We start from the raw sequence: 27,872 nt of genomic DNA, 5'->3' as shown, positions 1-27,872 counted from the left end.
GTCAAAGCCAAACTCACTGTTGTTACGGTCACAAATGCTACAGACAGGTAAGGAAGCTGTGAATTTGGATCATCGTAGCCTTCAAACAGTACAAAACTTCTATGCAGTAATAATGAAACCACTTTAAATACAAACAACTTAAGATAAATTTGTTTAGCTCCACATCACCCTCAAGAATTACACTGCCTCCCCTCATTTTGACAAAGTTGTATCTTTAAAGATTGGCTTGGATATTAATAAAACCCAAAGTTATGAAGCCCATTAACTTGGGTAAATGAGAGCTCTGCAGTTTTAAAAATAATAAAGACATGTTGTAAATCACAGCGAAGCTCATGCAGCAGTCACCATTACTGTTCAAATAATTAACGAGCCCAGACTTTCAAAATATGCCATGATTTCAACTTCTGAATTACTGCATGAAACTGCATCACAAAAAAAACCACAACCCGAACACATTAGTTAAATGACCCAAATTCATTTTCTTTCCCTTTTAAATAAAAGCATATCATCAAATGATTGAGAGCTCACAAAGATTTGAATTAGAAAACTGAAATCTCTACTGAACCTGAAAATATTTTCTCAAAAGCACCTCTTCATACTCAGAAAAGTTTCCTTGCCATCTGCAGGCAAACAGCAATAGTTGAGCATCTCCAGGCAATTGCGTACATCTCATAACACAGACCCACTGAGCACTGGGGTGATTATAATGTGGCATATTGTGGTGAAGTGGTGAAGTTTGCATATTGCTAATATAGTTGAAGTAGTCTGGAGTTACAGTGAAACTTCGGGTCTCACAGCTTTTTGGATCCTATCTAAAGCATCTGATGGTGCCCTTTCGAAACCAAACTGCAAGGCACTAGGACCAAACAGGAAGGGAACTGTGTGCTGGCCAAGCAGCATCTGCGTTTGGACGCAATCCACACCCTTATAAAAACATAGCAGAACTGTGCCACTCCTTCCTTCTGCCAGCTGGGAAGGCTCAGCCCCGTGTTCCCAACAGTAAGCAGCTACAAGCAGCTGCTGGTGCCTACCTGTTTCGTCAGGAGAGCTCGGTGAAGCGCTGTCCTGGGACAGTGTAGTCCAGCTGGAGTCCTCATCACTTGGAGCCAGGTTCTGAATCCTGTGTAGAGCGCAGTCTGTTTTGGCCCCCGTTTTGGGATGGTCCTTCTTAGTCTCAGGGCTCGAGGACACCGTGGCAGTTTGGCCATCCTCTGGGCTTGACTGCTTGTTTTGCTTCCGGGGCTGGACTTCCCCATTGACAATAATGGTGGAAGCCTGGCTGTTGCTTTGTGCAGATTTATCTTCCATCACAGCAAAGCTCTGCTCCAGCTCTCTGGCAGACGTCTCCAGGTCTGCATAGTAATTCAGGAAGCTCTTGGTCCTCCTGGGCTGTGAGGGCAATATTTCACAGCTGGAGGAGTCCTGCGGGATCGGCTCTTTGCCTTCAAACTTCTCAGAAGTCACACTGACGCCGGCCGTGGTGCTGAGGTTCTTGTTGGGATCCTGCTGGCCCTGCTCGGCAGCTTTCCTCAGCTGGTTTTCTCCGTTCTTCACCAGCTTCATATTGGCAGAGCTGCTCCCCAGAAGGGGCTGTGCTGCCGGGTCTGAGAGGCCCATGGCTGTCTGAATGTTAGTCAGCGCGTACTTCTTCCTGCATTTTGGAGGAGTGCTGTTCTTGGTCTCGGTGTGCCGGATCTCAGCGTTCAGCAGCTCGTTGTGAGAGGAGCGCAGGCTGAGGGTGTTGGGCGGCGTGGCGGGGCCGTTGCGATTCACCACGTCCGTCGTGCTGCTGCTTGCCATAAACACCGCCAGCGCGTCCACACCGGAATCGACTAGGAAAGCAAGAGAGGCGGTGATGAAACACTTGAGTTATACAGTATTTTGGCTTCTGGTAAAGGGATACGGCACTTTACGTAACGGCTTTATAGTAGGAAAAATCACCATAATCTAAATGGGTAAGAGAACAAAAAACAGCTCAGCTTATTAAATAGAGAAAAACAGAGGCAGAGAAATACAAAGAGATCATCACCGTGAAGCTGAGAAGACAAGCAGAAGGCTTGACCCTGTACCACTGAGGTGCTCTTTCATGCCTGAGCTCCTTCATGCCCAGCAGGCTGGGGACAGAACAGCACTTAGTAAATGCATCAGGGCCCAGGAGTTGTCCCTGCTCTCCTCTCATTCCACGACCTCACCGCTACCTCAGGGGTGCAAGAGGGGAAGAACTTCTCTGGTGCCCATTACTGGGAAGCAGAAAATCAGAGGCATTTCTCAGCAGACTGTGTGCAGATGTTGCTCCTTCTTCAGTTACTGTCAGTATGACTGCCTGCTCAGCCTTCGCCTCCTCACACTTGAAGTTCCACTTTTATTTTTTTCCCTTTTATGGGAAAGGGTAATGAAAGTGTTGAGCATTGCAGGCTCTTAGTGAGGGTGTTTATTGGGTCCCCTATGGCAGGAAGGGCTACTCAGAATACAGTGATTCCTCAGTAACTCCATAATTATTTTATATGTCTGAGGGCATGGTGGTGATGGGTTGATGGTTGGACTGAATGATCTTAAAGGTCTTCTCCAACCTTAATGATTCTCTGCTTCTATGGCACGGAGGAGGGACAAGGAAGATAGCAAGACGAGGAAACAACTGGTGCCCCTTGTTTGATACAGCACTGTATTACACAAAACTGTATTTGAGTTTAGGGTGGGGTAGAGTGCTTTGGATCCCTCCACAAAATATCCTGCTCTAGTTCAATCAGCTTAAAGAAGAAAACAAGGAGGTCCACTTCAGAGATGAAGTTGGCTCGTTATTTCTACAGCTTGCAAACTTCAAACTTAAGGATACAACGTGCATCCTAAGAGACAGTACATACATTTCACTGTTAAATGAAACCGTTCTTTGCCTACTTGTACGCAAGTTTCTGATTTTGATTAGCTGAGGTACAGTTCACATTTTGAAAAATACGAGGTTTCTTCAAGGAATAGATTTTTAAACTCTGTTTTAGCCTATGAAGAAATACTTTTCTTTTTTTTTTTGGTTTAAACCATCATTTGTTCCTTTGCTGCCTATTTGTGGCTCCCACTAATCTGCATATATACTCCATGAGCACCTCAACTTACACACACAGTAGTAGTGACTGTTTTTGACACCTGCCAACCGAGTAAGACTCCAATTAATAAATCACTCCCATCTGCTGCAGCATGAAACACCCTTTCTGTCACTCCTAATTCTCAGGTATCTCCAACTGCTTATACTGCACATAAAAATATGTCTGAGGCTTATCTAGGAATGAAAAATTATCATTTGAGCTAGCTGATGACAGATCATTCCAGCCGAGCTGTGCTGCATCCTTGTACATCTGGCGACAGAATAGACTGCTGTATAGATTTGCAAGAGATTAAACATTTGGGTTTTAAAAGAATATCAGCATAAATACACAGAGCGAAAAGGAGCACTTCACAGTGCTAATAAATGAGTACACATTCCGGAAATCATATATAAGAACAAATTTTTAAGGCAGAATAATTTTCATCTACCGCATTCACGGAATTGCACAGTACCGATGGTTTGTGCTAGATCATGTTTCATTTTGCATTCCAGGAAATTCAAAGAGGTGTTTTTTCCATCAGTAAATACAACAGCCACAATCTGAAACAAGACACATTTATTCTTGTCCTCTGCTACAAGCAATTTGCTGCATAAAATGTTTGCTGCTATTTCCCACCACTGAACAAGTTACTTAAAAAATAATCTTGCTAGATAAAGTTTAAGTATCTGCCTGTCAGATTATCTTTCGTTGGCCTCCTGCAGCTAGCATTTCGCATATCCAAAATATCCTAAGCTCACTGAGACGCTGAAGCAGCATGTACTATCTTCTGCTTATCTGCTTGATGAAGCTCCCCCGCTGGTTTATGACAAACAGTGGCACGTGGCTCAGTGACTGGAACAAAGCCTCCAGAGGCTCCACCTGATGTCTTTTGTCACCAAGCAACGTAGCAACGTTTATAAACTGGGCACTAAATTGGGCTGCTTTCAGATCATAAGCAGAAAAATGTGCACAGGAACCTTTCACTGGACACCAGCTTGCCTCCCAAGCCCGTGCAGACCAGCAGCACCAGGAGGTGTATGCAGAGAGGAACATCCCATCCCCTCCTGTCACTGCACACCAGACCGGGCTCTTCACAAGAGGCACAGCCAGCACCAACCTCTCTCAAAGAGAAATGAAGGTGGGAAGAAAGGAAACTACAACAGAGAAGAAAAGATGAAATATAAAGTCAGGACTTAGGTTTCAAGGGCAGAAAGTGCTACCAGACCAGGATTATGTAAAGCGTTGGAAAATATGTAAATGCAAGGGAAAGCTTAAATAATTGTAAGAAAGTCTAACTTGCAGAACAGAACAGCACTAGGAAAAAGAAAGGTAGCTTGTCTCTCCTCTTTTTTTTTTTAAACAAAACAAAACAGGACACCACAATGCTCAAATACCCTCGCTTTTCCCAAAGGACGCCCATCTCAGCTCTATATTTAAAAATTTCAAGGGAATGCAACTTCCTCTGTACTTCTGCACATGAGCCACATGGGGCAGACAACAGAAACAAGCAGCAGCACCCAGCTAGGGCTTTCTATGACATTTTGGAGTTGTGTCTGTGCTAAACCCTTTCGTCCCTGCCCGAGATCTGCCCCTGAACCTTCACTGACTCTGACTGGGGTTAGGAGAGGAGGAGAGCTCAGTCCTGGACTGTCGTATTTGCCAGAGCATCTGGCACTGCAAACAGATTTTACCTTTCTGCTCATTTCTGAAAGGTGTTTCTGTTCTTAGGTTTATGGTGGTTGCTGGTAGTTTCTTCCTGTAGAGAGTTCTTTACACCTTCATCAGTAACAGAGCATCCAAAAGGGCCAGTATGTGCATTATGAGTTTCCTCTCAGTCACATAACGTTGGCTTTTCAGCCAAGATCTCTGGGTGTGGAAACAAACTTCTCAGATGGAGCACTTGGGAAGACCTGCACTGCCTTCACTCACTCCTGACCATCTTAGCCACGCCAGCATTCAGGAGGTCAGTGCTCCCACTGCAATGAGATTATGGCTCAACTCTGATGATAAGGAAGGAGCAAAGCAAAGGACGGGCACACCATTTCCCTGCCAGACTAGTGGGTGCTTGCAACTCCCCAACCTGGTTCTGTTGTACTCCATTTTTTAGATGTACAAATTGCACTTCAGACAATTTGAGCAACAGCTCCCATCAGAGCCTGAGTAATCAACTGCTTTCTTCAAGCTAAAACACGACCAAAAATGGACAAGCAGATCAAGCACGACTGCGTTAATACATATTGCAGCTAGAGCACATGTACAGTAGTAAGTTACAAGCAAGGAAAACAGGGCATCTCAAGCAGAAAAAGACTGGACGCTGGTACAGAACCGAGAATAGAAAAGATATTATCAACGTTTAAGTGCTTTAAGACAGCACTTCGGTAGGCTGAGGGTCTATCTTAGCAATTCATTAATTATTGTAGCTTGCTATTTGAAGAAATAAGAAATTTCTTCAAATTTTGAATTTGAAGAAATAACTAAGAAATTAGTCCCAGAAATATACTTCCAACGTATGGAAGCACAGCTATACACTTTCACCAGTGTCATGTGCTTAACAGGAAGAAGTCCCAATTCATTAAGCATAACAATAATATAAATAACACTATTACTTGAATGACTTTTATGTTTCTCAGTCACGCAATAAGCCTTACAGAGCTTGAAGGAAGAGACAGAAAATGCCATTATAAACAGAAAAAAAACCATATTAATGCTAGACTGATTTGCCTTTAACTGAAGTAAGGCTTTTTTGTATGTCATGTAGTCTATAGGAATGATTTTTAAAAAGATAAACTGAGAGTTTATTCAAAAAGGTGCTGTCAAAAATAAATGAAAGGTCTTGCACTTTTTCATTTGTAAATGCAAAATGAAAGCAAAAGATGGGCCTGGGAAGAAGAAGAAAAATGAGAAAGTGTTATATATTTGCAAAGCAGAATCTTTTAAAGGGGCTCTGACCTGGAAGTACTTCTGACATGGCTCACGAGACGTCAGCAATGCATCAGGAAATAGATTATAATTTGAAATCTGAAAAGAGGGATCATGTAAGAATTAAAAACAAAGGAAAACACAAAATAATCCACATTTCAGAAGCTCCTGAAAGGCTAAGTATTCTAAACAAACTCTGGTGACATAGCAGTGATGATCTCTGTAGCTTTCAAAGCTATTTGAAAATCATTAAAGTATGGGAGATACTGGCCTACAACTAACAAGACCAAGTAATTAACACAAACATCACTTTTGTTAATTTATGCTTAACAATAGCCTCCAGTTTTACACAACATATTGCAAGGGGCAAAAAAGGTTAGAAAATTAGGGTTTTTCCCCAGTTATTCTTCACTTGCTTACCCAGGAGACTACCCCAGCATTGGTAAAATAAACCCAGCAGTAAGACATCAACACATGAACAACTTGCAAAACAAGAACAACCCAGCACGTGAAACTACTGAGCACAGTCTGCAGGGCAGATCTAACAGGAGAGAATTCCAACAAGCAACTGGGCAGCTCAGCTGCCTCCTGTACGGGTCCTGGCACGGCCATCTCCCTGCAGGTAAGCTATTTTTGCTTTAGGATCTTTGGTTTGGATACAAACGATGCATACAGTGGAAGCCGGGGCATTTCTATACACCTACAACTATTTCTGCAGTTGCATTGAGGAAATCTTATCTGCAAGGATATCTGTTGAAGGCAAAACATTCAATGACAAAACGAAGAAGTGGGGCTATGGCCTCAGGTCCTACAGACTTTACCTCATTAAAGCCTGAGTAGGTGGAGAGAACAATTCCAAGTCGGTGCTAGCTAATCCCTGAGTTTCAAAGAGTAAATACCAGGTTAAAACATCCATTTAAATTAAGTTTCCTACTGCAGCCTTCTTGCATCTGCATTTTTCCTCAAGTAGAACCAGCAAAATGGTAATAGCTAGATATTAGCTGAAAACTTCCTTGTGAAATCTAGACTTACACTAATGAAGCTGAAATCAGAACGGGGACTAGCAGCTTCTTTCCTGTCAAGTGTCACCTTGTGCCTTTTTTCCCCACACAAATTCCAGGGGATATTGAATGTTTTCAGAAGGGAAAAGAAGAAAGAAAAACACTTGGATGAAGAGCTGTGGTAGAGAGAAGCCGAAGGTGATCCTATGGGCAGTGATTCTCTTCACGTTGCTCACTGCAGCACCACTTCTCTGCTGGGCCCAGCTGGGAGTGGGAGGAGGAAGCTCAGCACAGCCAGCAAAGTGAGCCAGGCCCCACAGCCCGACCCGGCACAGTACAGCTGGGGAACACAAGAGCAGGGCAGGAGCTGAGCTGCAGGCAGCTTGCTCATGCCCTCTCACTTGTCTGCAGGCTACTCCATGCAGATCTCGGAGCTGCTGAGGACAGGAGATATCTGTCAAGACCACGCACTCCATTCCCATCACTGAAGCAGGGCATCCCCTGGGCTGCCTTCCTTGCCTTACCCCAGTGGCAGTCCTTGCCCCTCCAGTCCTTGCTAATGCAGGAACCAGCTTCCTGCCTTGCTCCTGCTTCCCAACGAGGCTCGCTGCCAGCCTCTGCTGCCTCAGAATCACACTTCTCCTGTTAGAGCCGCCCATGCTGCCAACAGCCTGGCAGTGCTATCTGTTCTTGTGATGCTCTTATTAACAGAAACCCATAACACTGATCCATCTTTAAATATTGTTTCTAAGGAAAAGACAACCTAAAGTCCTGTCATGAGTTCTGGCACTGCCATGTGTCATTTTTTTCCCCTTCCTTTTCCCATCCTTCCAGTCAAATTCCTCATCTAACAAGAATTAAGGGCGAAGATGCCTCTCACTGACAGATTCTAACACCTACAAAGGGAAAAAAATAAATAAAATAAAAGCTATATTTATTGCTTACATCCTTATAATTTCATGAAGACTGACAGATGTAAATAATCAGTATATATTTGAGTGCCTGAAGCATAGTGCTGCAGACTCCTTGGGCAAACATACTGCTCAGAGTGCTCGAGTCGAGCGATCACATGCAGAAACAAAGAGCAGCACTCTCATTTATATACTGCGTACCCACCGCATGCAATCAGGATTAAGCCTGCATTTAGTACTGCAAAAACAAGACACCAATTCTTCTTCAAATTCAATTTTCTTCCTTTAATCAGATTTCCCTCCTCCTCCCCCCCCTGCAGAATAGGAGAGTCTGGCAGGCACAATCAGTGCTGTCACTGCAAGGAGATGGAGTGTGCGTTATCTGTTGGCTATGGCAAGCACTGCTATCAGGACCTTCTGCCATCTGAGCTATGCGGTTACAGCCACATCTGCTAACTAAACCTGTCTTTTTTTTTTTTAATCCTGGTGTGTAAATTAAAAATCCAGATCCTTAATATTCTCTCTTTAAAAAAAAACAATGTATTTATCACTCAGTTTCTGCAGTAAAGATCATACCTCAGACGTTGTTAGTTACAAAGAGCTCTACTTTAAAAGCATGCTTTACAGAACGAGCTTACATAAATGAACACACATTCATTTCCTCTTATACAGAGGCAAACTCAGAAATTGTACTTAGGTTTCTGAAGCTGAGATCAATAAACTGAGATAGACTTAATATTCTATATCCTGAAACTTCAGTACTGAGTGCCACACAAAAATAGCATTTACTGACCCTTAAGCTAAAGAGCATGCAGTTAAACCTGATTGGAATTACCGAAACTGAAGCATGATAACATACAAAAAAGAAAGCTACAATGCATCTGTCTCTGGGGAAACCAAGCAACCAACATGCCCTGTAGAACACACAGAGTACGCAGGTGCTTCATTAAACAATGGAGAAGAATCAGTGGTCACAGGCTGAGCACATAAACTGACTTAGAGCAATCCAGATCAAATTCAGAGCAGGGAATTTTCAGCCTCCGCATCAATTTTTAACTTGGATCATTTGACAACTCCTAAACCAGGAAGCAAAACTATTAAAGAGACGACTGATTCCCAAACTGGGCTGAAGAACTGGCAGCATCCATCACCAGCACCAGTGTTCCAGCTGTTCCCAATGCACGAGCCCAGTGCCAAGCCCTTTGGTCAGGAGGGACAGGCAGTGAAAATAGAGATGAGACTGAGCATAGGTCACAGCATTATTAACCAAAGGAAGAAAAAAAAAAACACATAAACTGACACCCTCCCAGGTCAGATGGATGAGCTAAGTTGTGCTGAACAAACAAACAAACAAAAAATTAAAAGAAAATAATAATGATCATCATTAACCACCTCCCACACATCTTGTCTGTGGCCCTGCTGTTGCAGCCTGCAAATACTCTGCTGTTTCCACAAAGCCCACAAACAGCATTGCATCCACCTGAGCACCATAGCTTCTCCAAAAACAACTCATCACATGAATACAAACACTTCAGGTTCTCTTTTTAAATGAATGCATGTTACTAATTAAATTCCTGATGGCCTGGGTTCAGGATTTCACCTGCAACAACTTCAGCTGGCCCCTGAATTACAGATAATAAGTTTATGGCTAGTTATACATTAAGTTCTTATCAAGGTTAACCAGAAACATTTTTTACCCTCAAACCACCCAGACTGGCAGTAAAAGCTTTGAACCAGCAATTACCACTGTTCTCAAAGCTGAGATCCCAAAATACATTTGAAAGAATTACCACAAGATTGCACTTACTCTTAAGTTGAGCTCTAAAAATGCAAATCAGAAAACTAAATTAATGGGCCAATTTTCAGAAGACTCTACAACTCTATATGAAGAATAAAAGTACAGATACATCAAAAATCAAAAATCTAAATATGAATAATCAAAACTCCTCATTTCAGTCACAGTGTTCGCAAATCACTTCAAATCACTAACAGTAAGTTGAGACAAGTGAGCAAAACTGAAGTCCAAGCCTTACTAACAGAAAAGAGCACTGACTGCCAGGTTTTGTAAAATAAGATGATACGGACTATCAGGAAGAAAGAATTACAGATATGTGGAATTCTGTTCCATGTATTAAAAACATTCTGTATCTCACCTAAGCAAGGCTATTACATCATATATCTTTACATCATTGTTAAATACATCTGCTGAAACCATCTTCAAGTTGGGCTCATACATCCTTGCCACATTTCCCTTGCTCCTAGTAATGGACTAAAATGTATTTCAGAGCAGAGGTTTCACCAAACCTGAAAACGTAGCCACATTTCTAGTTCATAATTTGTTCTTTATATGATACGCTTTACTGTACTTTGGCTTTTAATGGAAGAACAATTTCAGCCAGGTTCAACATTTGCCAATAAGGCTACACACTGTCTTCAACAAAACCTTAATGGGACAAATAGGAAATTGGTTTATGAACCAATTGCTGCAGTTCTTCTAAAGCTGTCGGACATCTGAGAGATTGCTAAGGGGGCCATACCCTATAGTAACTCTCCTAAATGTTATTATGGAACTAGAATATAGGAGTAACTTTAACCTTGGCCTATTGAAGCAAGCAGAGTTCCTTGAGAATGTTGTTGTACTGCAACGAGAAACTTCTACCCATAGAGCTCATATATAAAACAAAACACATGCTCATAAATAAAATCAAAGTGTACTTGCTTTATGATCCCCATAAACTAAATGGATCAATCCATAATAAAGTGGAAGGAGAACATAAAAAAAGCAACGGCACTGACTGACATTTATATTCCTCTAAAGTATGGCTAAAAGTGTGCTCAGTTTCAACAAACTTAGCTGTAAAAGCCTTCAAACGAGTGGAAAAAGAACAAGCCAGTAGCATTACTGGCCTGGATTTCAATGAGTCTTAAGGTCTCGATGTGCTAACCAAAATACTCTACTCCTTTCTTTTGTGCTGTCACTACCCACATACTCATTGAGTGTCACAGGGCGCTTTCACAGTACGGGATCTGAAGTTCTTGTGACAGGGGACAAGCACACAGCGTACAACTCCATAATGTGGTGGTCCTACCGAAAACCTTCAGCTTTACAACAGTTCTGTTGTTAAAAAGAAATGGAACCACCAGAGGTGTACTGCGGTGACTTAGTATTTAACCATGCTAAGAAACAAAAAAGCAGAAGTGACACTATGCATCCAGGGCACCATATGGTTCATAAAGGAACCTTTCTCTCTGTAAACTCCAAGTCAATGGAGGTCAGTGCTGCAGACCTAGCTTCCCATCTGTGGGATCCAGAACATCTTAGGGTTTTGTCAGGACTTCTCAAGAGGCCTCAAAGAAATTGTCATGCAAGTCTCCAGATAGCTTCATAGGAATGGTAGAAAGTCAAATGAGAGAGGCTTTAACTGGGAGACAATGTATATGCCACTGAGTGCTTTTGTAAATTTTACTCTTTTAATTGTCTATATTTCTGCCTTTTCCACATCTAAGCAATGATTCTCAGCAGCTTTTCAGCAACACAGGAAAACTGCTCTTCCTGAGCTCGAACTCAGGAGTGCTGACACTTGACACTCAAGTGCTCTTTAGAGCAAGGTCTGGAGATACCAAGACATACAGGGCAGGTCTTTGCAGACAGAGTGGTACCAGAACACCTCTACCAGAAACTGTGCTGTGGCTACACTACCTACAGTCAGGCTACCTTCCTTCCTTGGGTGGTTTTCTATTGTTTCAGTAGGCACTCTACACTAAACGTGCAAAGCCGCTCCAGGGAAGTTCTCACCTCAGCTTGTGTACATCACTATAGCGATGTAATTGCTGAGACTGGCTGTGAAACTTGAGGTTTTATCCAGGGTTTTGTTGCTATTTATGTCGTCACTGCAGCATCTGTTTCCTTATTTTAATGCAACAAAGCTAAGGCTTTTCAGTATTTTCATTCAGCAGTATTCCCTTAGAAGGCTAACAGTGGGAGATCACCTCAGTGCAAAAAAGGCTGCAGCTGGGCACTCCATGGCAAAGTTGAAGAGAAATAGGAAGAGCAGGAATTTGAGCATTCCTGGAGGAAAACCAAATCCCAGGTTTATGAAATCAATCCTGCTCTCTCTGCCCTCAAGTATTTTGAATTGTTTGTAAGAGCTCTAGCATGGGAGACGATGAAGAACCAAGACCCAAACATCTCCCCTCCACAGCCCTGGGAGTGCCATCCCACAGGGGATGTCTCCTTTCACTCTCATCCTTGCTTTATGAACATTTCATTAAAAAGTTACTTCCCCCAAGAGGTTTTCTTGGAATACCATCCTCCATCAGAAGTTTCTGAAATATAACCTCAGTCAACTCTAATAATTGTAGTGGGAGAATGTTATCAATAAATCATTTTATATGGACACCAGTCTGAGCAGTTTTTACATAAAACATGCCTAATAGTTTGGAAAAAAAAAATCCACCTCTGCCCTCCATGGTGAGTTAAGCAAGGCAGACATGGTGCTCTCTTCTGCAGAAGCAAAGGCTGAAGACAGAGCTGCAAAAGAGAGCAGGTCCTTGCCACCATGGGACTGTGCCTCCACCCAGCATGCTGCAGAGGTCAATGACTACCAAAACTACCGCCCAGAAATTCCTGCCTTTCCTCACTTATCCTCTGAGAAAACAAAAAAAAGGAGGGCTTTTTTTTTTTTTTTTCATTTGCATTTTCATAGCACTCTCAGAAAATAGAACTGCTGTGCATTTAATTATGTTTTAAACTATGCCCGTGCCTCTGAGGGCATGCAGGACAGCAAAGTGCAACTGGAACCAATTCCAACAACATTCTTTGCTTCAATTCCAGTATCATATAAAATACTACAAGCAAGTAAAGCAAATGAGTTGTTATGCTGGGGACAGAATATGCACAGAGATCTTGTTAGAAAGTTTTTCCAGTTTTACAGAAGACTTTAACACAGTGCACAGAACCAAGATATTAGCCATAGAAGGAAAGTAAATTTGAAGCTACAGAACACAATTCCTGTTTCTGCAGGAGAGTTACCGCAACCTATGCAGAAAAGTGGTTTTATGAGTGAATGTTAGAAGAGATAAAAATATGAACGAAGCTCAGGAAAATTTGTGAAGGGGAACGCTGTTTACAAAGCCAAGCTTCTCCATGCTGGAGACTTTCCCATCTTACATCCATAATTTTCATAAGAAAAACAACAAGAACAGAACAGCAAGAAGGGAGGCTCCCTGTTGAGCATGAAGTCAACACAAGCAGTGTTAAGTAGAGCCAGGGATACACCCAAGACTGTTTTCTTCACGGCCAGCAATCAGGCAACATCACTGTTCTTTAACTAGATGTTTAAAAAGTCAAAATTAGCAGGTACCTGTTAAATTCACTACTTTCAGTTGACATTTTAAACACCTTGCTTCTTCTGTACCTTCAGCTAAGTTTTTAAATGCTACAATAAATGAAATTAGAGACCTTGATCACAAAACACAGCACAACACAGTAGGCTCAGTCAAGTCAAACCGTAAGTTTTTTAAGGTTCTCAGAGACACCTCTGCAACTTGAACATTCATCAGTATACTTACCATTTGGGCATACACACAGGAGAGCTGGCATTGATTACAATATACCAGCATCCTTTGATAAATACTTCTTCAAAATTCATGAACTTAGCCTTCAAAAGCAATCAAGTGACCAATAAATGAGACCCATTGCATACATACATGAGCTGCTTGGCCGATAGTGAGCCCCTGGGTAACGCCTGCCCATAATGCCGTCAGCACATCCCCGCGCGCTGTCAGCTGCTCCCAGCGCAGATCGAAATGCTCAGCTGGGGGAGGAGGAAAGCACAGATTTAGTACAACAGCTGTATCTTTTTCATTAAAATGCTAATGACCCTCACAAATTTCAGGCTAACTACATTTATGAATTATTCATGGTCATGCTGTCAGAGTAGATGAACTGTTGTGCTATACATGCAGCATAAATTTATTATTAGTGCTTGGCCTCCATTAATAAGCTTATATAAATTTGAAGGCACAGAGAAGTCTCAGGTCATACAGCAACTTAATACGGCCCACAACGCCCACCGAACAAAACACTGCAAGAGGGAATTTGCTTTTAGCTATAAATACAGCCAGACAGCAGGTGAGATTTAACAACATTGTCATTTTAATTATTGCGCAGTGATCAATAAGCAACGAGTTTATCAACATTCCATATTTACTATGGAAGCAAAACTTATCCATGCCACACAACGTCAGTTGCTTTGAATTTGTCCCTGAAAACCATTCCTGTCTTTACAGGAAGGCAGTCCAACACTAGTGCAACACTTTTTCTACAGTAACAAAATCCCCAAGTGACCAAGAAATGCACGGCAGGTGTTGGGGTCAGCCCAGAGTAACATACTGCAAATCCTAAACCTCAATCAAAATGCTACTGAGCCAATAAAATACCAGTCTGAAAACAAGAAATCCCATGGTTCCTCTTTCATGCCTTACAGTGACTTTTACATCTTTGCAGTTAAATGAATTTTACAACTATCTATCTACTACCTACCCAATGCCAAGGCCTTCCTATGAGCTGCAAGACAAACCCTTCCAGCCACTCATCCTGTGCAGCCAAGGGCACACCTCACAAAGCAGGCTGCCCCAACTTTCATCTGAGGCTTCCTAAACCACCGTTTTCTTTACGGAGCTTGTTGCAGCTCTTATTACTGCTGTATAAGAGTGGCTGGAAAGCTGCCTGATGGAAAGGGACCTTGGTGTACTGATGGACAGTTGGCTGAATAGGAGCCAGCAGTGTGCCCAGGTGGCCAAGAAGGCCAATGGCATCCTGGCTTGTATCAGGAACGGTGTGGTAAGCAGGACTAGGGAAGTCATCCTGCCCCTGTACTCAGCACTGGTGAGGCCTCACCTCGAGCACTGTGTCCAAAGAAGAGGTACTGTGATCAAAGAGCAGGACCAAAGAAGGGCAGCAAGACCTGTGAAGGGCATGGAGAATACGCCCTGTGAGGAGAGACTGAAGGAACTGAAGCTGTTTAGTGTGGGGAAGAGGAGGCTGAGAGGAGACCTTATTGCTCTCTTCCAATATCTGAAAGGTGCTTACAGTGAGAGCGGGGTTGGTCTCTTCTCACAGGTGACAGGACGAGGGGAAATGGCCTTAAGTTGCACCAGAGTAAGTTTAGGTTGGATATTAGGAAAAACTTCTTTACAGAAAGGGTTGTGAAGCACTGGAATAGGCTCTGCAGGGAGGAGGTTGAGTCACCATTCCTGGTTGTGTTTAAAAACTGTTTGGATGTGGTGCTCAGGGACATGATTTAGCGGAGGGTTGTTAGTTCGGGTAGTATGGTTAGGTTGTGGTTCGACTCGATGATCTTTAAGGTCTTTTCCAACCTGAGCAATTCTATGATTCTATGATCTTACTCTGGCTCTTCCAACACCGGGGGGAACAAAAAAGTGTTCTTTTTTTTAAAATGTATATTAATGAACTATATTCAAATACTGGGTGGATAGGATCAAGTTTGTTTCAGAACATTCAGTAGGATAAACAACTTAATCCAACATCCACACTTCTAATGAACATTAAACCTTTTTCAGTTTTCACTTGTATATATCTGCTTGCTTATGAGGGTGTGCAATGGTTGTTGACTGATTCCTTGGCCTTCCCTGGACCCGCACAGGCAATGTTATGTGTGCATTCAAATACAGGTCTACATACATGCATACTGGCTACCCAAAGCTCATGCAACAGACTGCCAGCAGACCTACTGTCAAAGGTCTAAGAAAAAGGATATGAAAAAAGACAAAAGACTGCAAATGACAGAAGTCACCCAAGTGAGACCCCCTCCATCATCCAGCAGCTGTAATGAGCAGCTACGCAGCAGGAAAGAAGCGCTGTGTGAAGTTTCTCAAGGGATGGCTGCTCAAGAAATCACATTCCCATACTCTTGGGGTGATATTCTGACAAAAGCACAATATTGCCTTTAAAGTATGGCTTTGAATATCAGGAAATAATTATGCTGGGAACAGGGAAGAGAATGCCTTTCATTGTTTCAGACTCACACACAGGTCCTGCACAGATAGGTCAGCTACAACAAGGAGCTCAGGCATTCAAAGAGGAATAAACCCCAACATTTTCACACTATGCATCTGATGGCTCATTTTGAGATTAATGAAGGCGTATTTGCATACACACATACAGTTATGGTACAGTTATGTTTGTACATTTGTGCACATTTGTGCAAAGTTGGGGATCCTGGCAAGCTGTGCAGCCCATGCCAGGCCCTGCTGCAGAGTATACATTCACGCAGAGCAGCAGTTAACATCAGCCAGCACAGCTCTGCCAGCAAAGGCTGAAACAAGAGGGCAATATTCAGGGTTGCAATGCTAAACTAAACAAGCTCATTAACTGTTCAAATGGGAAAACAAAAACAAAACCATCTCATTTCTCACTTTGGTGTCCTCCATTAAGTACTGAAACATAACTAAGAGAATGACTTCATACCAGTTTATCCAGCTTGCCCATTTCCATCCATGTTACCTCAGCTGTGCTCACTGTATTTCACCCTTTTGCAGAGCAAAAGCAGGGCAGAACAATACCAGGAGAGCAGGGCTTCAAGCCAAGCCTACTCCCAGGATGAGTGGAAGGTCTTCCAAAGACAAGCTGAGCACAAGGTGAAACTGAGCTCAGCTGCTTTCCAGAATGCAAGGATAGGAGAGCAGCAGTGTGATAAGAGAGCATAGCCTGCACCAGGGTTTCTTTAAATGGTTACCCTGGAGCATCTGATCTGCCACAACTCACACAGCTACCTTCTGACTTCTTTCAGCACCATCCCAGGAAGCCTTTACACTTCCTGCCTTGGAAGTGAAACACTAAACCAAAAATTATGTTCAAATCATTATTGATTCCTCCTGTAACCAGAGCTCCAATTCCTAATTTTATTTAAATCAGTGCATTATATCCCCAGTAAGCAATGCAAAAGAGCCACAGCATCAGCTGTTCCTCTCCTTCACCTGTGGCAATAGAGGGCTATAAAAATATATTAGCACAGGCCTTCTTCATACCTGATTTTGATCTCAGACACACAGACCTCAGCAGTCCAGACAAGGCAAAGCAATCTCTCTCATGGTATTTTTCGAAGATCTTAGGGGATGGGCAGTTATCAAAGGTATCGTGAAGAACTTTGATGCACAGAGGGAAGCACAAAACTTCTGCCTTAGGAGTAAACAAGAAGGAACGCAAAGAAAGATCCAAACAATTGGCTCAGTGCAAGCAAATAGGGAACTTCTAGTCACCTCTTGCCACAATCAGGGGAAAAAGGGAAATACAAATTATACAAAAGGGTAGAAATTACTGGATGATGAAAGAAATTGCAATTAATGTTGTCATTAATGACCTTGTCATGAAAGGCGTTACTGAAATCTGCTTGTGACACAAAATGTGGAAGCTCTTCTGCAAGGAAAAAAATGCAGTCCCAAGAAGGAAAACTGAAAGCTGAAGCCTAATAGGAAAGTAATTAAGTGAAATAACACAGAGCACAAGGTCAGTTGTTCAGGGGATCGCTAAGAAATTCTGCTATCAGTGCTGAGCCACAATGCAAGTGTTTGGAAATGATGGAAGAAAGAAACCCAGGTGAATCAGCAGGGCACTGACCTCTGCTTAGCCTCCAGTGGGATGCATCCATGGGGAAGGCAAATCGGTTCTCTGGTTACAGCTAGGAAAACACTGGCACTATTGTGCTAGGTAATGCCCAGACTTATCCAAAGCAGCACAGCAGCATCTGGTCCCTCACACACCACAGGGATTAATGGAAAACACAGGAAATTGGAAAATAATCAAGGTAACAGATTTCTATCTTGTACAAGGATATTAAGAGCTTGGCTTACAGCAAAATGAAGGCTGAGAGAAGCAACAAAAACTTTAATGCTGGCACAAGAAGAAAGAGTATGTAAAGCAGTCATTACTAAATTTAGGTTGGAAATTAGAGCATACCTAACATCAGAGAGACATGGTCCAAGAACAGCCTCCAAAAGGATGTAAAATTACCTAACAATAACCTAGTGGATCTTCATCTAAAAAGTTCTGAGCTGGATAATATGATGGGGCTAAATACCCAAATGAGAGACACCTTTCAGAGTTTTAGTCCTCTGGGGTGATTCTTAAAGTTATTTAATTTTATTTTTGTGAAACCAATGTTCCCAAGTTGTGGAATTCCCCGAGAGGTGAATGAGAATCTAAACCACAACCTGAAGACAAGAATCCTGCAGGGTTATAAAGCTGCACGATTACTGAATAACAAGCAAATTCAGAGAACAAATACTAAGTGAAAACGAGATAGCTAAGATTCTGGGCATCAAGTTTCAAACCATAAGATGACTTTCACCTGAAAGGATCTGAAAGAAACTTTGCAAACAGGTTACTTGATCTGCCTTCTGCACAACTTATTTCTCTGAAGCTGACACCAGAAATGACTGAAAGGAGACAAACTGTTTCTGAAGCACAATTCAGGATTATTTTTAATTTTAAGAGCATTTTGTCTAGGTGCAGTGAACAAAGAAGCATCTGAAATCTCAATACGCCATGAACTGGACGATAGACACCACTCTAACATTATTAGTATTATTAGTATTATTTTTAACAATACAGTTTATATGTAGGAATAAGCAACTAGATTGCATTTTGGAAATGAAAATGATTCAGCCCTGCTTTTTCATCTGGGGGAAGAGGCTGCTGGTGGTTTTGTTTGATTAGGTTTTTGGGGTTTTTTTTCCTTCCCCACAGAGATATGAAAGAACAAGAAACTGAAAGTCATGAGGAACTCATATGGACAACAGCACTGCAGCATCCAAATAGAGCATCACAAAATAAAACTCCTTTGTTTCCCATTTTGGCTGGTACTGCAGTAGAGCCATCGGATACAGAGTGTTTTCATACAACACCTCTACTGACTTAACAGCTGTACATCTAAAGAAAGGTTGAGGGAACTGGGCTTGTTTAGCTTGGAGAAGAGAAGGCTCTGGGGAGACCTCACTGTGGCCTTCCAGTACTTGAAGGGAGTGTATTAAAAAGGAGGGGGAAAGACTCTTTACATTGGTTGATAGTGATAGGACAAGGGGGAATGGTTTTAAACTGAGACAGGGGAGGATTAGGTTGGATATTAGGAAGAAGTTTTTCACACAGAGGGTGGTGACACACTGGAGCAGGTTGCCCAAGGAGGTTGTGGATGCCCCATCCCTGGAGGCATTCAAGGCCAGGCTGGATGTGGCTCTGTGCCTGGTCTGGTGGTTGGCGACCCTGCACATAGCAGGGGGGGTTGAAACTCGATCATTGTGGTCCTTTTCAGCCCAGACCACTCTATCTGCCATACAACTTTTTGTTGTTGTTTTTTTTTTTTTTTTTAGACACATCTTCCTCCAATGAAGCTACAGAAACTGTTCCTATAGACTACAACTACACTCAACAACAAGATCTTACAATTTCTGCATCAACTTTGTAAAAGAAACTTCTGAAAAAGTTTACCAAGTAGTAATTACACTAAAAACAATACAGGGTTTTTTGCCAAAGTACTTGTCTAGTCCCACCATCTCTTAAAAGTGATAACAAAAAAGTATGCTATTATCTGGTTGTTTCTTGAACATTCTTTTTAAATGTAGTTTAAAAGCACAGTTAACCTCAGGGAACCATTTTACAATGTTTGACAAAGGTGATGGGTGTGATGAAAAGCCAGCTGCTCAAACCAACCAACCAGCTAAGATTTGGTCCAGTCTCTCCACGATGCCCTTGGAAAGGTGAGTGCCATGTCCATGGTTTGCAAGGTCAGTTGATAAACAGTAGAAAGAAATTTATTTCTTTGTGAAAGTACGTTATACCAAGGTTCTAAAAATGGCTGAGCCATGTCCTCCACTACCCACTGCTACATCTTCTGCTGTCTGTACCAGTTGGAAAAGGTGGTGATGAAGCATGACAACAGTGCTAATATAAGTCCATCTCACCTACCTGCTGCAAACCAAGACCTTCCCCAGTGCTCCCTTTACACCCCACTGCACAGTGCTGCTATTATGACACCACAAAACAGCTTGATTTTGTAAATAAAGTTTTCCACAACCAAGTGGCTATTTTTCCAGTCTAAGGTGAAGATAAGACACAGCAGCAGCTTTTCCAGAGCCTCTGCTAAGCCACAGAAAAGGGCTTGCACCCATCTGCCAAGCAACAAGTGCTGCAGGTAAGCTGATCAGATCTCAGCTCCTCTGCTGCAAGTGCAGAAGCAGGCCAAAATGAGGTCAACTGAAATGGGACACAAGAAACTCAGCTCCTGGCCTCCCTATGAAATATGACAGAATATATGTATTTTGGGCCACATTTGGACCTGAAGGTTAGATTCCACTAACCTTACAGCTTTGAATTCAAGAGTTTTAAATGAGGCTTTTAATAAGAAACTGCTCAACTAAAGGAGAGGTCATGCAATCTGAGGTAGAAGCAACCATTGATTTTCTTCTGAGTCTCTGAAACAAGTTAACGATTCTAGTTTAGCCCCTAGCAAAGAGGCCCACATCTTACAGAAATTAACTCCTCAGCAAAAATACATCTGTGCAAGCTGAACTCCTTTAGTAGCAGCAGAGATTCCACTGGGTCACAGAGGCAGATGCATCTGAAGCACAACCTGAGCTATTGCTGCGTCCACCCAGAGTTTGTTCTTGGCATGGACTTCCAATCTTAAAGCATATGCTGTAGACATGTTAAACATATGCTCTGCTTTCAAGTAACTGCAAGGCCACATTAATCACAAATATTCCATGCACGTAGCAAGGACAAGATGTTGTGGTTTTATGGTTTTGTGTCAGAAGATAAAATGCCTGGGAGAAACATTCATGTGAAGCAGATAAGCATTGGTGCGCATTATGCTATATGAGAGAAAGTTCATCTTCGTGCAGAAAGAACATATGTACAATGGCAAGTGAGGGAACCCCAATAACCCCATCAGAGGCACTAACCCAGCTCTTACAAAGGCTGTTCCAGAACCTCAACCCCACGGGCTGGATGTGACACATAGATGAGCCAAGGAAAGCAGCTCAACAGACCACTTTGCAGAGTGGGAGTCACTCTGTACAAAAAGGAAACTTGCACACTGTTTTGCTTCACGTATTGACCCACCGGTGTTCTTGCTTTTGCCTTTCCACTTCTCTCCCCACCTTGCTGGGAAGGAGCAGGCAAGCAGCAGGGTTTGGGCTCAGCTGCTCATTCAGGTTAGTGCAGAACAGGATTCTAATACAGCCTTTTGGATGGATTAAATACATAAGTTTCAGCTTCACCTTCCTGCAAAAGAGCAGATGCTTTTGACCCTCCCCTACACCCTTTGCCTCTAATTTCTTCTTTGAAACTCAACTGAACCCTGCAAATACCACAAATAGCACATTTGATATATGTGTAAATACTAACAGCATGCACAGCTGCACAATGCTCCAGCCAGAGATCTGGCCACATTCCTCGGAATGCTCATGGCCAGCCCTGGCCCCAGGGATGTATGTATATTTCCCCACTAAAAACTTTCCTCCTGGTCAGCTAGAGACAGGACTGAAGGAAGGCACAGGCTATGTTTGCATTCGCACAAATGCCAAGTGTTCCTTACTGTGTTGATCTATGCAGCAATATGAGTGTCTATGGTCGGATTTGTCTCTGCTGGGGCCACACACTCAGTCCTGCTCCTGGGGTCACTGTGCTGCAGTGTCATCAGGGCTCTGGTAGTCTCTATGGGCTACTGGATTCTGCAACATCTAAACACTGCACTTTCAGCAAAGTCAAAAGTTTGCAATGTGGGGAAGCACACAGACTTAAGAGCTCCTTTCAGGAGCAAAACCACGCATCTTCTCCAACGTTACACAAAAAGCTTGATGTGAAATGGTAAACAGGTCAATGGTTCCAAATTCAAGCACCTCCTCACCAGAATTTGACCACAGTAACACTGTCGGATAAAAATCAGAAGTAGACACTCTGCTGCACATTATTTCCTCCCTTAGTCTGGAAGTATTCATTTGTAAGGAGGAATTCCCAGAATACTTACTGATCAAATTACTCATCATTACTCCTTTAATAGTTTCCCAGCAGTTCAAAATAATAATCAAATCAACTCAAAACTCAACCAAACAGTTACACCAAGCAAGAACTAGTTAAACAAAACACTGCTCTCCAAGTTATTCAAATCATATACCTGGGTTTTTTCCAATCCTAGGTCAGGTTTTTCCTCTGAAAAAACTCTGTCTGGAAAAAGGAGTCATACACAACCACTGTGCCCCAGCAGGAAACTGCTACTTACAACCTCTCACAGAATCATAGAATTGTAGGGGCTGGATTCAGCTTCATGCTCAACTGCTGCATGCTCATCAAGCACCTCTTCATGCTCATCTGGAAAGCAATTTGCTACTTGATTCAACAGCAAGTATTATCCCCACATATGATGGGTATAGGTTCTTGACTTTTTGGATTGGACAAAAATTAACATGACTTCTGCCACAAACACCAGATCTGACAAAGCCAGGTTTCCTATGATTTGTGCCCTCCAGCTCCTCCTCCTGTTCTGCCAACGAATGTGTCAAGTTCAAGACTTTGGCTAGTAAATGTTACTATCCTACTTAGAGTTACCTCAATTGGGAAACTACAGCACATAATCAGGAACTCATAAACCAGGGCTTTCAGATTCCATCTTTGAATCAGATTCCATCTTAGCCCAACTGCAAGCATCCTTACTAACATCAGGATAAGTATTCATATTTCCATCCAGTACTTATGATAACTCCTGTCCATGCTGGAAGAAGTTTGAGGCTACGTAATCTGAGATACAGGACAAGAAATGCACAGAAGGAGCTCCCTCTCCAGCCCCAGTAGATTCTCAGACATATCACTATTTATTTAACACATTAATATGAGATGTAGCAGAAGACTTACTCTCTCCAGCTCACCAGTGGAAAGTCTGTACTGGAACACCGAGTCCTCGGCACCGCCACTCTCTCAGGTCACAATGAAGAAAGGAAGAAAGCTGCAAAGCAAAAACATATCACATATTACAAGTTTTTGTTTATCAATCAAGAAGTCATAGGAATCATTTTAAACTCTCCCGCACTCTGCACCACAGACCTGTGGTTTCTCCATGCATAAATGCTAAGCATCAGGCAGAAAGTGAATTCAGATGAAGGGGATGAGCCCACGGGTTAGAAAAAAGCAGCAAGAAGTCCTCACTAAACAGTACATTCATTCACTTTACAAGTTAAAGCAAAAACTCTTCTCAGTTATGCTTGTGCTCAGTAAACAACAGGTATATAATTTATTTTTGCAAATTCAGTTTGTTGCAACAGTCAGACCTCAGCCTGCCTATCCTCTGGTAAATGACTGCATTAATGCTGTGGACTTGGTCTTAAAAAAACATATCAGAATTACTGCCACACAGCAATGGAAGTGATGTTATCTCCCTATCAGCAGATGCTTCGTCAGCAGCAGCAGATCCATCAGTGAGGCCGTGCTCTGGGATTCAAAGTATTCAACTTTATATTTCCCCCACATCTGGAGAAAATAAACATGCAAAGACCAAAGGCAGAATTCTCATCTACTGCACAGCTTCAGAAACATTTTATTTTTTTTAAGTGAAAGCCAGTCTGAAGTAAGGCAAATCAGATTCCATTTTAAAGAGATTTGTTTTTTCCTGTCCTTGTTCTAAGAGGAACTCGAGAACCATAAATCCCAGTAAGCACCAAGACAGAAGAGATCATTTAAGAGAGATAAAAGCATTCTCTTTGAAATTGTGTGTCATCTGGAAACTTAAGAAATGAGTATTTCTATAAACAAGATGAAAAAATCATTTTAAAATTCAAAGTTCCTTGAAGAAATCGAGAAATTACACAATTACACTTGAGTCAAACTGTGCTTTAACAACAACAGAAATCCAAACACCTTCTCCAGAGGGCAGGAAGGAAACAGAACAATGCTTGGTGCTCGTTAGACTAATATTCTAACCCAATCTAATGGGCACAGTCGTGGACTTTCGTATCAGGCAATCAGATTTCAGTGTGAGAGAGAGAACATGTATTACGTTAACATCCTCATGCCAGCAAAGCCAAGAAACTTGTCATTTCCTTCTGTCTGAGACTCACAGGGCTTACATAAAAAGCCTTTCTGGGGTAAGCATGAGAACCTCAATCCTCTCCGCAGACCAGGCACACGGGTTGGTTTATCCCCCATTCATTCTAAGGGTTTTCTTCCTGCGAGAAACAAACAGATGCATCCATCTGCGCTGGTGTGGCTGTTCTTATAATCAATCCTCTTCACCCTGTACATGAAACTTAATTTGCCCTAGATCAAGCCTAGCGTAACTGCAGCAGAAACAGTGCTTAATTCAATAAAAACCAGACAACAACTCAAAAAGCATTTTACGTCTGGAACGAGGAAATCTATTTATTTATTTATTTTCACTAAAACTGATGCAGGTTCAGCAGCCACTTCTGAGATACGAGAAAAGGCCGAAATGCCAAATACAGCTCTTGAAGGTGGGAGTAACTGAGCTCTCAAACAGCAGGCAGCCAAGGCAGAAGGCTGCAGCTGCTACCTGCATCTTTGGTTAGCGACACTGTGCAATGTTGGCAGCCTTTGTCAAAGTGCAGTAGCTACGTATCACCGCCTGCAGTGGCTCTGTTCCCTCCCTGCAGCAGACAGGAGATGGAAGGAGGCTGGAGTTGAGTCCCAGCTCCCACAGGGAAGGTGAGCCACGGCAGTGCCTCTGCAAAGTGCCTGAGAGAGCTCTTCCTCACATGAACAGTTATCAGCAGGAAGCTGCAACCGTGAGTCCTGACAAGAGACGTCTGACTTTGAACCCAGAGGGATACAACGCTGACACATTCCTGAAGCACTGCACACCAGCACTTCGTATTTCCAGATGGGAGCTTCCCCATCCCAGCAGTCCTTCCCTGCTCTCCACATCCTGCAGGACACTTCCACCTCTCCACCCATATTTCACCATATTGCCTGCTTTAAAAAGTGTCAGGTCTGAAAACAATGATAGTGGGATGAAGACAGGACTGGTTTTGCAATCCCTTTCCCTTATGTATCTCAGTATTTGAAAGAAAACCTTGGACAGCCAACAGTGCAGCACGCTGCCTCACAAACCTATGCAAACCAGAATTATTTATATAGGACTTCATTAAAAGCAGTAAATTGGAAGGCAGATAACATGCAGGCACTGATCACAGAGTCACAGAATGGCCTGGGTTGGAAGGGACCTCAAGGATCACGAATCTCCAACCCCCCCCACCACAGGCAGGGCCACCAACCTCCACATTTAATACGTGACCAGGCTGCCCAGGGCCCCATCCAACATGGCCTTGAACACCTCCAGGGATGGGGCAATCTGCTATCTTCTTCAGACATGAGTTAGTACATAATAAACACCCACAGGCAACAAAGTAGAGACACACTGTTGCAACCGATAAAATAAACAACTGGCAGCTTGAGGAAGTCCCAGGTGCAGGTTAAGCAATGTCAGTGGTCTCCACTTCCTTCATTTGCAGAGATGGAGCCACAGCCACATATGCTCAAACCAGGACCAGATGTTCCTGGCTTTCTGTAGGACACAGACCTGTGTCGTGCTCTTCAAGCAGCCTCAAAGACCAAGCAACAATTAACAGCAGCCAGCAAGGCTGGCTTTTGGGGAGCCACACTTGGGGAGCTATCAGCCCTGTTGAGATTTTAGCACAAATCTTACTTGTGTGGCTCTCTCAGAACAGTGACATCTACGTGATGAAACCTCCCTGTGATGTGCAGTATCTGACCCTCAGACCATCTTCCATGCTTTTAGAACTGAAGTGGAGCTGTGCACGAGATTCAGGATATTACCTATACACTGATGAGTGAAATGACAGCAGTATGAGAGCAGTAACAGGTACTGCCCTCCAGTTCTCTCTGCACAGACATGCAGGGTACGTTGCATTACTGTTACCAGACTGGGAACTGCCTTAAGTTGTCTTTCAAGCAGGGACTGAAGGATCTCACCTACTCCTCTTTTAAGCTTTCCACTCTTTCCCTTAGTTTAAAAATAGAAGAATAGAAAGAGTCCGGCATGACATCAATATTTAATGAGTACTGCATGGTCAGCTATTTTAGGGATGAATTCTTCTCTTTTTCCTTCTAGAAAGCACACCGTCTGTTTGTAACTAGTCTGCTGGGGGCTCTCAAGAGGAAAAGGAGGAGAGAAGGAGCTGAGTTTTGTCTTGAGGTTTCTAGGGGCATTAGTGTGGAAATAGTTAAACAACAACAGGAAAATAGCAGCAATGATTTCCTTCAAGTACGAAAGCTGCCAGGTGTATCATCAAGTTGAGCTTCAGTCTGACACAACTGAAGGACGCTCATGACACACTGAAGGGTAAAGAGTCATTAAAAAGGTGTAAGGGAGAAAGCTGCTGTCATTGCCTCAAGAACTTCCTGACGTTTTTAGTATCTTTCTTATTCTGCAAAGAAATTGGAGCTTCTTTGACAGCAGGTTTTGCCAAACCCACAGAAGGAAGAATCTCACACATTAATTCACTTTGTGCCCTCAAGGGCTGAAAGGAAGAGAGGATCACTTAGATTGCATTTAACCTTCCCAAGTTTTGAAGGTCAGGAAGATGCAGGGAGGAGGCTCTCTCATACCCCATCATATTTCACTATGTTCAGAAGCACTTTTTTCACAATTACTGCCTAAAACAGCAAAATACATATGTTGCTATTTACAAATTCTGGAAAGTGCAACCAAAATGAAGAGTTTCAGCTATCCAATATCTACAAGAGGAGTCCTACCCTTTCCCTTCCAAGTGAAGAAGTATTCTGGACAACGACCTCCTGATCCTACCTTGCTTATCAAGGCTTTTTGAAACACAGACTCTGTGTTACGTGTCAATGCTGTGAATCAGCTCTCACTCCTGTGCTGAGCACCCATCACCACGCTCTGGCTTGGGGTACCTGTAATAGACTGCAGAAAGGGCTCAGAAGTCCCAGGACCAGTACAGGGCCAGGACACACTCCTGGAAAGGGCAGAGGTGGGCCAGGATCTCCTGTGTCAAGCTGGAACATGGGGACGGGTCTCCTGCCTGCCCACACAGCATGGCAGCCATGAGGCCACCATGGAAGAGACAGTAAGAGGACGGCTTGGTATTCACAAACCAAATCCAAGCCTCTCCTTTGTTTTCATGATTCTTTTTATTAAAAATGCTCAAAGTGGAAATTGGAAGGTGTTTCTGGTTTTTTTTTCCCCTCTTTAAGAGTTTTGCACAAAGGGAGAAGGGGAAGAAAGGGCAGAACCAAGAGACTTGCCTTTCAGGCCACTCTGGACCGAATCTATATTCCTTTTGGCAACCTCACTCCAACCCTTCACAGTCAGTGGATGCCTACACCTCCTGGTTGCCAGCAGCCGCTCCCACACACCAGGGTGTTATTTTGGCCCCTGACTGCACGACCTACTGCTTTTCTCTGCTCTGACTTCTCACTGAGCTGTGCTACACCGCAGACACTGAAGCAGCAGAAGAAAACCACTGGGCTGACTCCTGTCAGGATTCCACCTCAGGAAAAGGAATTTATAGGTGCCTGCCCTGTGCTCCTCCTGAACACCTCCAGAAGAAATTCACCAGCGCTTTTTCCCAACCAGCACTGCAGTTTTGTCCATACGGAGGCATTCCTTAGGGGCTCTGCCACACACTGCCTTCCTGCTCCAGAATAAGGACTTGAACCTCCAGGCAAAGCCCTGCACACATCCAAGGTACAGTCATGTTTTGCAGACTGATTGGCCGGTGGGGTCCCAAGTACAAGTCTCATGCTATGGGATAGGGCTTGCAGTGTGCCCAGCATCCACCAGGCAGAATGAACCTTTCTCCTCCCACTTCTGATCCCCAAGCCCACCCCTTTCCTCCAGCTTTCAGCATCTACAACCATGACTGCTGTTGAACTTGCAACAACAACAACAAAAACA

At 43.0% G+C, this 27,872-nt stretch overlaps 1 protein-coding gene across 24 annotated transcripts in view; it reads right to left on the bottom strand.

The window, feature by feature from the left end:
* APBB2 (amyloid beta precursor protein binding family B member 2) overlaps positions 1 to 27,872 on the bottom strand; it is a 166,520-nt gene that overhangs the window by 85,928 nt on the left and 52,720 nt on the right. For 9 of the 24 annotated variants that reach the window (XM_046940891.1, XM_046940892.1, XM_025150506.3 and 6 more), the window contains 3 exons: positions 22,835 to 22,925; positions 13,618 to 13,724; positions 1,032 to 1,832 (listed from right to left, as the gene is read on the bottom strand). In XM_046940891.1, coding sequence (XP_046796847.1) covers positions 1,032 to 1,832; positions 13,618 to 13,663 — 847 coding nt within the window. In that variant the 5' untranslated portion in view covers positions 13,664 to 13,724; positions 22,835 to 22,925. Of the gene's footprint in view, positions 1 to 1,031; positions 1,833 to 6,026; positions 6,096 to 13,617; positions 13,725 to 22,834; positions 22,926 to 23,023; positions 24,694 to 27,872 lie in introns of those variants that run through there. The other 15 variants (XM_040699803.2, XM_046940899.1, XM_004936098.5 and 12 more) reach the window with 6 other exon arrangements.

This window comes from Gallus gallus, chromosome 4 (assembly GCF_016699485.2).
Source record: "Gallus gallus isolate bGalGal1 chromosome 4, bGalGal1.mat.broiler.GRCg7b, whole genome shotgun sequence".
Classification (NCBI taxonomy): Eukaryota; Metazoa; Chordata; class Aves; order Galliformes; family Phasianidae; genus Gallus; species Gallus gallus.
Note: the sequence above shows the minus strand (reverse complement) of the source record. Positions and strands in the feature narration are given on the sequence as shown.